Raw genomic sequence first — 15,474 nt, 5'->3', positions numbered from 1 at the left:
TTTCAGATTGTACTGAGATGTGTGGAAAAAGCAGAGACCTGAAACATTTGCATACATCGTTTCGATAAACGATCCATCACGGTGAACACGGCGACATTTTTGCTTTATTTTTTCCCATTAGTTACATTACTGCCGCACGGCAATGCAAGTGGAAGGATGGACTGATCTCGAAGTTGTCGTGAGTTCATGGCGGGAGAGTCAGATAAGTAAATGTCTCGGTGAAATGAATGAACTGAGCAGTTCACTGATCACCTGTAGGAAACGGCAGATTTTTTTTTTTTTTCGTAACATCCGCCCGCTTACAAGAAGGTTAACAGTGCTGATGGAAATGGTACACATACACCTAATACACCAAAGGTCACCTGACATGTGCGTACCATGAGGCTGGCAAACTACTTTTGCCGCGCTGTCGGCTAAGCCAAGCTGCCCTTGCGCTCAACGTCCCGTCACAAATGAGGCCGTCTAGAATGGCGCCAGTTCAATTCCGTCAAAATCTTCCGCGGATCTCATCGATTGGGGCATGACAAGCGCACGACTATATTCAGTGGTACAGTAATACAGACACGACCGTCAGAGACGTTGTCAGACATTGACATTTTCACCAAAACGGAGGTGAGGTTGCAGCTGAAGCTCAGATATCCTGGATTTTAGTGCCTTGCGTGGGTCAAAAACACCGGATCCTACGCTTCCCACAATGAGTAGCATCTTTTCATTTGACCATCTCTGCTTGGTGAAAACCAACATCTTTTAAAGGGGACCCATTATGCTTTCCCTTAGGTAAATGTGTGTAAAAGCAAACTTGATGATTGATTTCTGATTCCCAGCTGTAGTTGCCGTTAGCTAGTTAGCTCAGCTAGCTCAGGCCTGAAAACCTCCTCCTCCTCCTCCTCCTCCCCCCGGCTGTCCAAAGTGTGCTAGCGGTGTTAACGCCAACCCGCCTCCAGTGCTCCGAGCTCCCAGTCTGGGCTGAGTCAGCTAAGCTAATAGGACAGGTAGCTGCATGGCTAACTAGCTACGGGCGGCTACTGTTAGCAGCAGTTAGCGGCGCCTTAAACGCTATCTGTCCATCAGCCAGAAATCACCCGGAGCTGAGGCAGAGCAGCCGAAGGACATCGGAGGGATAAGCAGAAAATATCTCCCCCACAAAATGTGATCCAGTTTCACCAAAATCAGTGAATAATGTTAAATAACTTTTTTTGTACAATAACCAGTGAGGCCCGACCCTGCCTCCCAACCGCTCAGCCTCCAGCGGTGTCCTCACATGAATGACAGAAACAATGCCTTGGAAAATAACTCTGGATTTGGCTATTAGTGAATTTTACAACATTTAGGACATAATGATTGAAATAAGGTCTATTTAAAGGTTCCTACCAGGAACTTGTAGTAACAATGTAAGTCTATGGGGGGAAAAAAGAATTTTTGGGCCAGTGTGCATCACGTGATGGACCTGGAAATTGTAATTACACAGTTTGGCAACTATGTCAATTAGCCAGCAGCACCAAGTGGACAATCGGAAGACGGTTGGCTTTTAGGAAGAGGGGCCTTAAAGAGACAGCAGCTCGGCTTGTTTCAGACGGGGGGGGGGGGACTGAGGGGCTGCAGAAAGGGCCAGGAGAAGATACATAAGGACTTTTTTTCCACTGTGAATCATGCAAAGCTGCTCTAGTGGAGTCCCAGAATAAAAATATAGAGCTGGAAATTAGCATAATAGGTCCCCTTTAAAGTCCACGGCCCCCGTTTGTTGACATCACTATAACATCATACTGGAAAGGAAAGAATATTCAGTTTTATAATCTAGATGGGCAAACTGTTACATAATAGTCACACAAGGTCCGTAGTTACAGTGACTACTAGCAGCTAATAACTACAGTACACAAAGTACACAATGTCAGCAAAAGCTGTTCACAGTAACAAAGACGCCCTCTCAACGAGAATCACACGAATAAATAGTGTTCATTTGCTTCAGTAAAACAGCTAACTATGGCAGTATTTGCGAATATCCCATTAATAGGAGCAGGCAGCTCTGTGCCGATCACATGATGGTGACTCTCTCAGGTGAAATGTGGGCAGCCGAGCCCACCGGCTCCAGGCGCTGGCACCGGTACTGGCTGCTGTCCTGGCCCCGGCGGATCCGGTGGAGCTTGCGGGCCACGCAGGGGAGCAGCATGAGCACCTTCCCAAGTATAACACACACCGGCAGGGCCAGGGCGACCACGAAGCTGGGGGGCAGGTAGAAGCGGTAGGCCTCCTCCTCAAAGGCCCGCTTCCAGCCAAACAGCAGGCCGTGGAAGGTAGCGATGAGCAGGGCAATGTAGCCCAGAGTGGACTGGAGCAAAGACAAGGAATGACATACAAACAGTGACAATTCCTGTGATCAGACAGCAAAGAGAGCAAAGCCAGCGAGCCAGTTCAGACCGTAGACTGTATGTAACCATAGAAACCATAGACTTAAATCATTTAAAATCAAAAATGAACACTCGAGCAAACATCAGCGTGATAAGAACTACCTGAAATGACAGAAACCTTTCTTTGGGAAAAATGTATTTGACGTGTACCGCCATCATGGAGGGGGGCGGGGCTTATGACCTATACTGCAGCTAAAGCACATTAAAGACACATTTTGTACCTGTATGAAGCTGAACTCCCTCCAGTTGAGCGTGCTATGGACAGAGGGGATGGACGTGATCGCCAGTAGCGACAGGAGCCCGAGACTCATGATCCCGAAGGAAACGTACATCTCCACCCTCCACACCTCCTCCTCGTTCCACGCGTTCTCCACATTAGCGTGGATCTGCCAACACAGAGGGACGCCCGAGATGGAATCATCATCGTTTCACTCCTTGTTTTACACGTGGCCAGATTGATTTTGATTGTTTTAAGATAATTTTAGCTCGAAGCTTGTAGAAAACAGTGCGAGTCGGTATGCTGCATTGTGAAATTTGAGATGACCGTTGTCACCGAAGGACAGCCTCTTCACGTTGCTGCCAAAAACGTGTTGGTGACAGTCATCAGACCATTTCACTGCCTACAATTTATAAATGAATCCACTCTGGACCTCCCGTCTATCAAACAGCTTAAAGGAGTGGTTCAAAGGAAATGATTTGCTTTCTTCCCGAGGGTGAGATGAGAAGATGGATATCAAATCTCACGTCTGTGTGTTCAGTACAGAGTGGACAGGGTTAGAGGACGCCGTTAGCCTGGTTTAGCATAAAGACTGGCTCTGTCCAAAGTTCAACGATGCACCAACCGACACCTCGGAAGCTCAGCTCGCTAATTGACATCCCATCGACACCTTCCGTATCCTGTACACGAACAGACATGATCCTTTGAGGTTCAAGGGAGAGTTATGTGCTGGAACTATTTCTTGACGGTGTATCCAGCCGCCTGACACTTCTGCGCAGCACCTGTGGCTGTGGGGCTGGTCGCCAGATACAGATCAGTGAGCACAGGTTTTGGTTTTTAGTCAGTTTTTGTACAAGCACGATGGTACCAAACCTGGCAACCTCACCAGGTTTGGTACCATCCAACATTGGACTTTGCCCCTGCTGCCAGTCTTTATGCTATGCTAGCCTAAACGCTCTGCACTCAAAGCACAGAAGACATGATACTGATCTTCTTGAATCACTGCTATCATTTGAGCAAATTATCACATTTCCCAAAATGTTGAACTGTTCCTATTTTTTAAATTTTGGTGGAAAGTGCCCGCTTTGTGTGGAAGGTGACATGCACGGTGTCAGAGCCCTCCATCCCACTGACCTGCTGGTAGGCGGTGTTGAGCAGCAGGTACCTCTCGGACCTCCTCATGGGCAGACAGAGGCTGTAGAGAACGTGGACAGCGGCCAGGAAGAAGCTGAGGAGGCCCAGCTGCTTCCGGCTCTGCAGCCAGCCCTCCAGCCAGTGTGGGAAATGCCTGTATTTGGTGCCATAGTAGAGCTGGTGGGCGGCCGCCAGCTGGCCCGCCAGGTACACCAGGGCCAAGAGAGTGATGGCGACAGTGGGCAGCGTCCGGTTCACCATCTCTATGGGGATCTTGTAGAAGTCACTCTGCTTGTATTTCACATATGGGTGGATGATATCTCGTACGAAGGAATAGGCAAAAAAGAAGATGGAGAGGGCCACGGCTGCGAGGACGGGGCCCTTCCAGCCGGGAAATAACTGTATGGGCATGTTCTCAATGTCCCGCGAAGAAGACAGGGTGCCCATATCCACCGGCTGGAAGTAGAGCTGGCGGGCTAGTTCCATAATCTGCTGCCTGGCCTCCACAGAGTCGCTGCAGACGAACACCTACACACAGCCGGGATTACAGAGAGGAGGATCGGTTAGAGGCGCACTGCAGACGACCAGGAAGGACAGAACAGAGAGGGGAGGACATATTCCTCTGAGCCACAGAGCTCCCTTGTTGTTCGAAAACTATTAAAAACGCATCACTAGGCCAGTCAGTCAGTCAGCTGCACTAGGTGACATGCTCCTTCACCAAATGTGGATTAATCCGTCGCTGAAAATAGCCCTCAACAAGTGCACCATTTCCCCCCTGTTTGGGAAATTAGTGAGCCTTTTTGAAGAATGAAATGATTCATTTGTGTTCAAGTCCAACCCGTGTCGCTTATTCAGTCAAAATCCAACCTTACCAATGCCTATTTAATAAACACAACTTTACTATCTACCGCCTATGCTGATAAGATCTAAAGCACTGGTTCCCAACCTTTCCGTTTCGGCTTGTGACCCAATATAGCCGAGCCATGTCTAGCTGCAACCCCCGCGTCACAGGTTGTCTGCGAGCAATGAACGGTTAAACAATAAAAGAGCCAGCATTTGGGGAAAAGTCAGGAAAAACATCATTTTGTGCCGCAGAAATGCTTTTCTTCTACCTTCCTACCCTTTTTTTAATCATCTCGCCACACCCTCAAATGTATCTTGTGATCCCCTGGGGGCTCTAGACCCCCACCCCCCAAATTAAGAAGCGCTGATCTAAAGGAACGAACCTGTTCTTTGCACCAGCAGATACATTTCTTTTCCCTCGCTGATCCCTGAAACGAAATCACCTTTTCTGCTGCAATACTGCTAATATCAAGAGTTCTGCAATAGACGTTTGACCTTCCTGGCCTTCCTCAGGGGATGGACTTTGCCCCGTTGTCATGGAGCTGGCTCGGGTGTCGTCACATGACCTAAGTGCGGAACTTCAGTCACATGAAAACAGTTCTCTGACTCTTTCTCCGGGCCGTCCGCCGACACCTTAGACCTCTTTTCAGCTGCATGCTGTCAGTCTCTTGTCCAGGGTCCTTCCTGCCGTCCTTGCTGGATCCTGTCTCGCCTCCGTCCCTGTTCTGGAAGTCAGTGGGTGTGCCGGGTAAAGATCAGAGGGAACACTCGCATCCGACAACAGAGACCCATCTTTGAACATATTCAACCACCTGTTATCATGTGACTGAAGGTCTGTACCATTCTACTGCCTTCATGAGAACTGAGCCATCTCTGTAAATAACTCCATGAAGAGCCATTGAAATCTCCACCTAGGTGGACTTTTGAGTTGTTCTTTGTGATTTTGTACCTGCGTGCTGTCATCTTTGGGGCAGCTCTGCTGCATGGCCCAGGCTGAGATGACGTTGAAGCCTTTGACCACGACGGAGTCTGGCAGCAGTGAAGCCAGATACTCAGCGTTGGAGTCTGGATACTGGTTCACCCTCCTGTTGTTACTCACATCCACCAGGATCTTGCCTGCAGGACAAAAAGACAAACACGCATGACTTCTGCAGTTAAAGAGGTTAAATATATACTACATTTAGGGCACAATAGGCCTCTCTAGGCCGAGGGACTGAGGGGCTGCAGAAAGGGCCAGGAGACGATACATAAGGACTTTTTTTCAACTGTGAATCAAAGCTGCTCTAGTGGAGTCCCAGAATAAAGATACAGAGTCGAAATGAGCAGAACATGGGACCTTTTAAGTTAACATAATTCTGGCTACAATATTTTTTACTGTACTTATTGTATCATAGCGTCTGACAGATGACATAATATATCCAGAAATGTTAAAAGTTAAGTTCAGAAGTCTATCCTAACTCATGCTCAATCATTCCTCCACCGTTCTCGTTCTGTGTAAAAATGCGTCTCAAAGTTCAGCTGAAGCTAATATGAGGCTTCAGCAGTCTGAGTTAGAGCACAGTTTTTGCGTGATGCTCCCTCTTTGCGTTACCTCCACTGCAGTTAGGCAACGAAACGCTCGCTGGGGAAACCACAAAGAAGCAATTTCGCTTGCTTTTTCGGGGATCCTCACTGATTCGTCTTGACCGCTGAGGGCTCGTATTGTCTTCAGCCGAAACCTCAGGATGTCTTTTTTTTTTTTACACGGAACAAGGACTGAAGTGGAGTTTGTCCCTCCTTTACTTACATCTGAATCATACTGGGAAGGGGATCACTTTTTCACAGCCAGTTGGGAAAACAAGAATTATTAGAGTGTCCAAAAAAAGTCTTTCAATGTACATATGTGAGTATTGTTTCAAGATATCAAAAATCAGAACGTTCCCTTTAATATTGAGCAAATTGAACAAGCCTATACATCGGTGTTAGGAGCTCACCTGCTTATTAGACTACATTGTGTCTTCCTTCTGAAAGACTCTTGCATCTTTTTTCTTCCCCTTTTGTACACATCATCCTACCTGCTTTCCTTCAGTCAGCCATTGCTTTCCTTTTTTGCGTAATGTAAAGAAAGAGTCGTCACTGCTGTTGTCTACCTTCCAGCAGATGCTTGAGGTCCCACAGGACAGAGTAGTGCTCGCGGCGGATTGCCAGGAACACGATCCTGGCCTTCCCCACGGCGTCTTCGTGGTACGTCACATCCACCACGTGGGGAAACGACTGCGCCGCCAGTTTGGGATGGCGGCTGCCCACCACCACGTGGTAGCCGCAGCGCAGCAGGCGGATGGTCAGGCTCTTGGAGAAGTCGCCCGAGCCCAGGATGGCCACCGTGGGCTGGGCGGGCAGGCAGGCGGCCCCTGCGTCTCCGTCTCCGACTCCGTTCTTCATGCCGTTGGGCAGGAAGCAGGCCTGAGCATAGTGGAGGTGGTGGTGGGAGGAGGAGGAGGAGGAGGAGGCTGTGAGGAACACAGGACTCCTGCTGCCGCCCATCATAGATATGGAGTCCATCCTTCCTCCCTGTCGCTTCTTCTGTGATTTACAGCTTAGGAGGATTTCAGCGGGTCTGAGGAGAAGAGGGACAAGAGTTAACCAACATTGTCAACTGTTCACTTCTGCTTGAGCTGATGCTTACAGCGTTAGCGGAATGAGTTTTGGCAGCATTTGATGGCACTGAGGCAAAACAAACTAGCTGGCACATCATCTAAATAAAGGCAATTTTTTGGGATCAAAGTCATTTAAGACAGGGGGAGGGGGGGGGGGGGGGTTGCACAATGTTTTTTGGGCAACCACACACATATGATTCAGATAGTAGTCAGTTTTGCCGACTGATAAACAACAAAAAAAACAGTGTTGACATTGAAATTGAACTCGCGACCTTGGAAGAAGCTCCACTCAGCGGATGTTCTGGGGCTTTAAATATGGGAGGGGGGGGGTGTTTTGAGAGCAAAAATATTGGCGCCACTTTCTAGCAAGTCCCTGCTCATAAAGGGTGTATTGATGTTTTAGTAAATGATTCACTGACGCGGACAGATCAATCATGTGACATCACCAGCTCAGCAGCTTTTGGGTTGCCAGTTTTGTGGCTGCTCGCGTTCTCTCCCGCGGCGGAATCGTTTGACCGTCTCCCCTCCTGGAAGTGCTGCAGGACACGTGGCCCCACAATCCGTGTATTAATAACTTTTGAACATTTACAGCTATGGACTGGATGTTTTCACTAACAACGTATATAACATTCATAATTATAGATGACTTAGTCGCTCTGATTGCTTATTGCAAATTAAAATATATATATATAAAAAAAAAAAAACAATGACCCTAATGACTTTAATATTGAATAATGACTCAACAGCTAGACACATTTATCACAACCCAGCTGGCAACCCACAAGCTGTGCTTATAATAGGCTTATAAAGCATCAGTAAATGACTTATTGGCCATTAATGACTGATAAACTCTTTATAGAGGGTGCCCGCCTTCGGACTGCGTGCCTTATTACAAGGATGCCGTCCTGCAACAGCTGTCGATCATCTGCTGCAGCAGCTCGGCAAAAGCCGATCAGAGGACGTCCGTCCACCGGGACAAGCTGCGTCTTCTGCTGACCTTCTGTCTTGCAGCGACAGTCATCTGTGAAGGCCGCCCGTGTGCGTGTGCGTGTGTGTGTGTGTGTGCGTGTGTGCGTGTGTATGAGTGCGATGCTATGTTACCCACCTGTCATCGAGCGGAATGCTGCTGTTAATGCCGAGACGCGGAGCATCTGCTAGCTGCCCATCCTGATGCTGATGCTGCTCAGCTTCCGCCGTCTGAGCACCGTGCTGCATTCACGTCCTGCACGGGAAGATCGGAGACACCGGCTTTCATCAGAGAATGTCAACAACAACAACAACAACAACAACAACAACAACAGCAACATACAGGTTAACACTATACAGTAAATAACCAGAGCAGCAGTAACCTATAAGATGCACTAAGATATTAATACATACATAATATGAACAAAAATTAAATAAAATAATAAGATACACACAGCATATACATAAACTTTTTTTTTTTTTTCAAATACTATTTTCAATAGCTTCTAAATCTGAATTCTAATGTCTAAAATCATGAATGAGACATCTGTTAACCAGAGGGTTTTGATACCATCATCTGGTGTAAGAAAATACTTTAGTTGAGTTTTGACTTTTGTCAGTTTTGACCATTCACATCCCAAAAATGTAAGCGGAATATACTCCTCTCACCTGGTTCTGTAGTCTTTAAGGTCGCCCCGATGCGCTAATCATTGCACAGGGGCGCACACTGTGCTGACACACTGCACAGCTCCTGTTACAAGCGACCAAAGTCAGCCACCAGCATCTTCATCCTCTCAGCTGGCAACTGAGAGGGAGCAGGCTGAGATGAGGCACTTTGTAGTGAGTCTTTTCCACACGTAAGATGCCACATGTTAACACAATTCAGTGACATTTTTGAGATCATACCTATTGAAAATATTCTGACGCACATACTGCATTTACGGCACTGGGTTTGTCTATGGTTCCTTAACAAGTTCTCCTGTCTAAATGCAGATGCAGTTAATGTGCTGTAGTGAGATGATGATGGTTGATCTGGGAAAATGTTCCAATCTTAAATAATAATAATAAATGAACAATGAAATACTAAGACAGAAGCCAAAAGATGTGCTCTGTTCCTCATTGAGTGTTTTACACATCAGCCCTGGTGAGCCAGTGTCTGAGAGGAAATATGCACTCTGTCTATAATAATAATAATTGTATTAACCATCCCAACCATTGCTCAACAAATGGGAAACTACAGTGTAAGAAGGGTGGTGCTTTCTACATAGGATGTGAACAACACACCCTGCAAAATCCTTGAAAGTGAAAGTCAGGAATGTTTTTGTGCGGTAGTACGGAGACAAAACCATGGCCAAGTCCATCCATTCATCCAGGTGGGGGGGTGCAGCCGGCTAAAGCAAAGGTAGTCCTGATGTCCCAGACAACAATAGTAACATTGGAAAAAAAAGAGAGGGGGGGGGGGGGGATTAAGGTGCATCCTGCCCTGAAAAAGGCTTTCCAGGAGTGTTTTCTTACTTAATAGTGTGAAAAAATGCCCTGGAAGTGGTCTTGGTTGTTAACAAGAAAATCCTTACCAACAAGTAGGATCGATTACATACATACACAGATGTTACGCAGTGAAAATGTTTATGGTCTAAGGATAAACTGGATTTGCTGCTAAGTGTGCTTTTTTTTTCGCCCACAGTGCGATAAAAAGAAAATCTGCCTGAAAGCCTAAACTTAGGGAACCAAATACATAAGCAACGCTGACTGATTTGGTCCTACAGAGCTGCCGTAGACGTCATGGCGTTTCTGCTAACGCTGGGAGCTGTGTTTGCTGTCATTTGTTTGTTGTTTATTATCCGGTTGTATATTGTTGTGACGACTGGGTCGAACTATCAACCTGGAACCAAAGGTCCGGTCGCTGTCCTCGTCGTTGCGGGATCAGGTAACGGTACTTGCACGGACTTGCAGCCATGTAGCGTTAGCACAGTGCCTCTGATATGTGCTGCTTTCTGCCGTTTTAAGGCTGAACTGGTACCTCAGTCATGTTCTTACGACTTAACGTTAAGCCTTATGTTAGGTAGTTCTTTCCGGCGTGTTCGACATTATTTTAAAATCCGGCGCGCAAGCAAAATGCCCTTTCAGTTAGCTTACTGCCTTTAGCCGACTTCCCTAGCTCCCACGCTAACAACACGTAGCCTAGCGATGCAACGTTCGCGGACGATCCGCTTCTTTTCGCTTCGTTCTTGTTTTATCGCTGTGTCCACATTTCACCGCCTGCCCTTAACTCACTCGCCTCTAGCCGTGCGAACAGTGACAACCAGCCGTTCACAGAGCTGCGTGAATAGCGTTCAAGGCAAGCCAACTTTATTTCCACAACACAGTTCACATAGAGGGTCAAAGTAGTAATTCAAAGTAGTAAACAGCCGGACGCCCAGACCCATCTCCACACTTCGGCTGTATTCGGGAACCGTCTATTACATACTACCGACGAACGCAGCATGTACTACATACAGTATACGGTGTGTACTACATACTGCTGTTTATGTCAGTATGCAGTATGAAACTGTCAAATGGATTTATTTGGCAGTATGCCCGGCCAGGCTTAGCCGGTTTCCGGTTTTGGAAAGCGGAAGTAATAATCATGCAGGTATTGTCATTCATTCATTAATATCTGAATATGATATAGCAATACATGCACAATCAGTGACCAGCTATAGCATAGCTAAATGACCATGGACATACTAACAATATAATAATAATAATAATAATAATAATAATAATAAGGACTGTCTCTATGTGTCAGTCCTGTGATTGACTGGCAACATGTCCAGGATGTACCCTGCCTCTCGCCCCCTCAATGGAAAACCACCGCCAACGCTTTGCATTGTGGGGCACGGCATGACAGATAGACTGGCCTGCTGCATACTGCATGCTGCATTTTGGCCAAATCAGTGCGTACTGCTAGCATAGTAGGCGGTCTTTGTTTTAGTGCTAGGTCTGGCTTCTTCTTCTTCTTCTTCTTCTTCTCTGATTGAATGGTGGATCGCAAACCAAACGTGTATCTTAGGATCTAATTCTTAGATGATCTAAAGAGAGCCCTGCAACCTCGTCTCACGTTCTCCCCCATCCCTAAAATCCCTTTCCAAATTCCAAACCCTGTCGTAGCTCATATGTCTTATCACGCCTCCCTTTTGAAAACCTTCGCCTCCGCTGATTTCTGAATGCTGTAACAGTGTCCCCCTTCGGTTTCTGCGTCCCACTTCTTCTGCCACAAGTCCCTCACTGCCTTTCTTAGTCATGCTCTGGCCTCTCCTTCTCCATTGTTTCGCCATCATTTAGATTCAAAGCTCTCTTCACAATCATGCATGACATGCACAGCGGTTATGTCTTTTGCTGCGTTAAACTCCCTTGACTTCCACCAGTAAATGTTGACATACAGTCATGGAAAGACATTGGGCACTGGGAATATCCATGGAGGAGCATTACCCCACACAATATTTTGCACGTAATCTAACCTATTAAAACCATATTCTTCTGCCACTGTATTAATATTCCAACCGAATCCTTTACCTTTTTGTTGCAGGTTGTTCCTCTCCAGATCCCTTTAACTTAACCCAACATGCTCATGACAACTTTTGAGGGCACTTTTCATATAGAGCAGGTCTACACTGTGCTCTTCTATAATATTATTTACAGAGACCCGACAATAGTTTTAATTCAGTCATTGTCGCGGTGTAATTGACGGCATGTCGTGTGATTTTTTTTTTTTTCTTTTTCCAGGTGGTCACACCACGGAGATCCTGCGGCTGATGGAGTGCCTCTCCCCAGCCTACACGCCTCGCCACTATGTGATCGCCGACACTGACAGGATGAGCGAGGAGAAGATCTGCGCCTTTGAAGCCTCGAAAGGACACTCAGACTCTGAGTCAGAGGTACAGTGTGTCCATAGGTGTAGATTTGGGTGTGGCTATGTCCCCACTAATGGGTTTAATTTCCAGACTTTTTTGTTTTTAACCAGTCAGAGCTATGCAAGCAAACACACTGAATGAAGTAAATGCTTTGCAGAGTCAAGGTAGTGCCGTCTGATAACAAATGACCCTACCAGATTGTCTGGCAAGGCCCGCGCAGTAACTGATGGGACTGTCTGTGGTGCAAGTGTTAGCATTCACCGGTAGGTGGCGCGAGTACGCTTTTCATCTGTGCTTCTCTGGCGCTTTTGAACCCATATGGAGTTCCAAATACAACACACCTGACTCCTGCTTTGAACCTATTTGAACGTCAGTGAGAAATAACTGTCGCGAGGATGAACACATTTATTTGAATGTTTGTTTGGCATTATCTGGAAGAAGACACAAGTTGATAGTGACTCAGCTACTCAAGATAATCCACAGGCCGAAGATTTTTTGAGCCAGGCCTTTGTCCAAAGAGTGGAGACCGGTCTGGCTATGTGAGGCTATATGGTATGTGACCAAACGCCCCAGGAACTACTTCCTACTGACGATGAAGTGGGCTTTAAAGTGGATTATGCTGAAAGACACTTTGCTGTGTTTCAGATCTATTTGTTTAGGCCTTCAGTACCAAACATTTAATTTCATCTAGGGCTGCAGCTATCTGCCGATTATTGTCCTGATCGATTCAGTCTATAAAATGTAAAAAAAAAAAAAAAAAAAAAACACAGTCCAAAACCCAAAGTCTCTTCATTTAGTGTCATAAACGACCAAGAAAAGCAGAAAATCCTCACATTTCAGAAGCTGGAAGCAGCGAACGTTTCACATTTTGGCCTCGAAAAACGACTGAAACAATTTATCGATTATCAAAATAGTTGGCAACTCATTTTCTTTCGATCGATTTAATTGAGTAATCGCTCAAAAAAAGCTCTAATTTCATCCGTTTTCATTTTATTTTTATGATGATGTGAATGGGAACACATTTTTGTGATTTGGGTGAAGCAAACATTCATTGTTATGTTTCAGTCGTACAATTTTTTTTCCCCCTGATGAACTCTGAGCGCCTCTGACGGGACGTGTGCCCTTGTTCCCCAGTTCACCATATGTCGGATCCCACGGAGCCGGGAGGTGCGTCAGTCCTGGAGTTCCTCTGTCATCAGCACCCTGAATGCCCTGCGGTACTCGCTCCCTCTGGCGTTCAGACTCAGGCCGGACATGGTGAGTGGATCCCCAACTGACAAGAGTACTACATACCAGGCAGGGAGGGTCTGATGAAGATGTGGGAAATGCAGCATAAGCAGAAGGTCTCATTTTTTTAAGTGACGTTACACTCCGTTCACACATTGGTACATATAGAACCTTTTTAAGGCAGGATATCATGAACATTCACTAACAATAGCATGCACTGTAACAACCTGCTCACTGTTTTAGAACCTAGGTTGACATATTTTGAATGTAGTGATGCACGTTTTTCTTATTTGAATAAAAGGACATACCTGTGCTGTTGTCACAGCGGTACGGCCTGTCTTTGTCATGCATGTGCTCACATGGAGGTACGAGGTCCACAACACAGGGCGGCACGACGAAGTGAAAGTTGTAGCCCCCTTCGCGCTGCGCACACAGAACATGTATGCAAATACATACAACTTTGGCGACGTTTAATGAAAGTCGAGGGAAGAGAAAGGGGGGGGATGACTTGCAGCAAAGGGCCTGGGCTGGACTCGACCCCGGGCCTGCTGCAGTAAGGACTCAGCTTTGACACGTGGTACGAGCTACCGGGGAGCCCCAACGGTTACTTTGAATCATTATCTCGATAGAACAATAGTTGTCATCATTCATACTTTTTAAAGAGACAGACTTCTGTCTGGCACACGTCTGCAAAAGTAATGTAGAACGTTTTCAGGTTCTTCCGTAGCTCCAAAAACCTAAAAGAACATTCAATTGTGCGCATCGTCAGCCAAACGAAACGAAATATTTCTCACTTAGACTCTGCGGTTCTTTGGAGACGACAGTGCCTGGATGTCAGTTTTCTGCAGTGGCTCTGAACACTGCTTTCTATGTAGCTCACTTCCTGACAATGTGCTCACCCCCTTCCTTTCTGTGTGTGTGTGTGTGTGTGTGTGTGTGTTGTTTCAGGTGCTGTGCAACGGCCCGGGGACCTGCGTCCCACTGTGTGTGGCAGGACTCCTCCTTGGAATTCTGGGAATGAAGAAAGTCCTGATAGTTTATGTTGAAAGCATTTGCCGGGTGCAGACGCTGTCGCTCACGGGGAAGATCCTGTACCCCATATCAGACTATTTCTTTGTGCAGTGGTCCTCCCTGAGGGACAAATACCCCAAAGCCATTTTCTTTGGAAGAATAGTGTGAAAACACCTGTTACATGTGCTCATTAAATAAATGCTCTATTTTTTTTTTATTGTTTTATTGTTATGTGATCATTGAACAATTCAATATGTGTGACTTTCCATAGAGTGCAAGCTCTGACGCTGCAATATACTTGTACCATATAAAAAAAAAACATGAGCTTCTTCTTTACAAAGAAGAAAAAATAAATAGTTTTACCCTGCACTGAAAAGTTTCTTCCTGCTTCTGGTTGAATATCTTATTCAAGTGTGCATTCCCCTATTTTTATAGCTATTTCCTGTGAAGCCTGCTTTCCACTGTGCACTGTTATTTAGGTGTTATGTGGGATCAAGTACGACTATTTACTTACTAACTTATATCACTGACAATATAGGTCATATGTATTTACATGATAAATGAATGTATTGTTATATATGCATTTCAACTTGCCATCTGATTTCATGTTTTCATGATTTCTCTCGGGGGGGTTTTTAAAGGTAAAAGGAGGAATATAACTGTCACAGTCCAATTTGAAAGATTTTTTTTCTTTGTGTTTAGAAATAACTGACTTGACCTTTATCATAATAACAATAATAATAATAATAATTTAGAGTCTCCATCTGTGTCGCTACAAGGCTGTCATTGCTCGTGTTTTGTATTAGAGCTAGTGGGTGGGTGGTGGGCCTGGTCCATTTATAATAGGTGGTCATAGTGTCTACCTGACCTGTGAGCGGAGCCACAATTTCAAATTGATCTCAGGTAACCTACCGATTCCAAAAAAAAGAGGAAAAACAAAGAAAAGATGATACCAATGGGGGAGGGCATCACTTTGGTCGTATCTTTAATTCTGACTTGTACTGGCTTACTTTGCTCAAGCCTGGCCACAGTCTTCCCCAGGCTGCAGACTTGAATGAAACCCCTGTGTTTTTGTTCCCAGGCTGACACACACTGAGAGAGCTTCAGGAGAGGGAGTAACCCGATAGAAAACCTGCTGCTCT

General features: G+C 46.0%; 3 protein-coding genes across 3 annotated transcripts in view; 2 read left to right on the top strand and 1 right to left on the bottom strand.

Annotated features, from left to right (window-relative positions):
- abcd3a (ATP-binding cassette, sub-family D (ALD), member 3a) overlaps nt 1-15,474 on the top strand; it is a 201,023-nt gene that overhangs the window by 125,225 nt on the left and 60,324 nt on the right. The window lies entirely within an intron of this gene.
- steap2 (STEAP family member 2, metalloreductase) lies at nt 2,033-7,140 on the bottom strand. Its single transcript, XM_070928240.1, has 5 exons — nt 6,729-7,140; nt 5,549-5,715; nt 3,757-4,284; nt 2,627-2,791; nt 2,033-2,326 (listed from the first exon to the last, which is right to left on the bottom strand). The coding sequence occupies exons 1-5, from the start codon at nt 7,138-7,140 to the stop codon at nt 2,033-2,035; spliced, it is 1,566 nt and encodes a 521-aa protein (XP_070784341.1).
- On the top strand, nt 9,984-14,702 carry alg14 (ALG14 UDP-N-acetylglucosaminyltransferase subunit). The gene is made up of 4 exons (XM_070928454.1): nt 9,984-10,128; nt 11,967-12,118; nt 13,229-13,351; nt 14,270-14,702. The coding sequence occupies exons 1-4, from the start codon at nt 9,984-9,986 to the stop codon at nt 14,498-14,500; spliced, it is 651 nt and encodes a 216-aa protein (XP_070784555.1). The 3' UTR covers nt 14,501-14,702.

Source organism: Enoplosus armatus, chromosome 21, assembly GCF_043641665.1.
Source record: "Enoplosus armatus isolate fEnoArm2 chromosome 21, fEnoArm2.hap1, whole genome shotgun sequence".
NCBI classification, from domain to species: Eukaryota; Metazoa; Chordata; class Actinopteri; order Centrarchiformes; family Enoplosidae; genus Enoplosus; species Enoplosus armatus.
The sequence above is the reverse complement of the archived record's forward strand: the minus strand, read 5'-3'. Positions and strand labels throughout refer to the sequence as shown.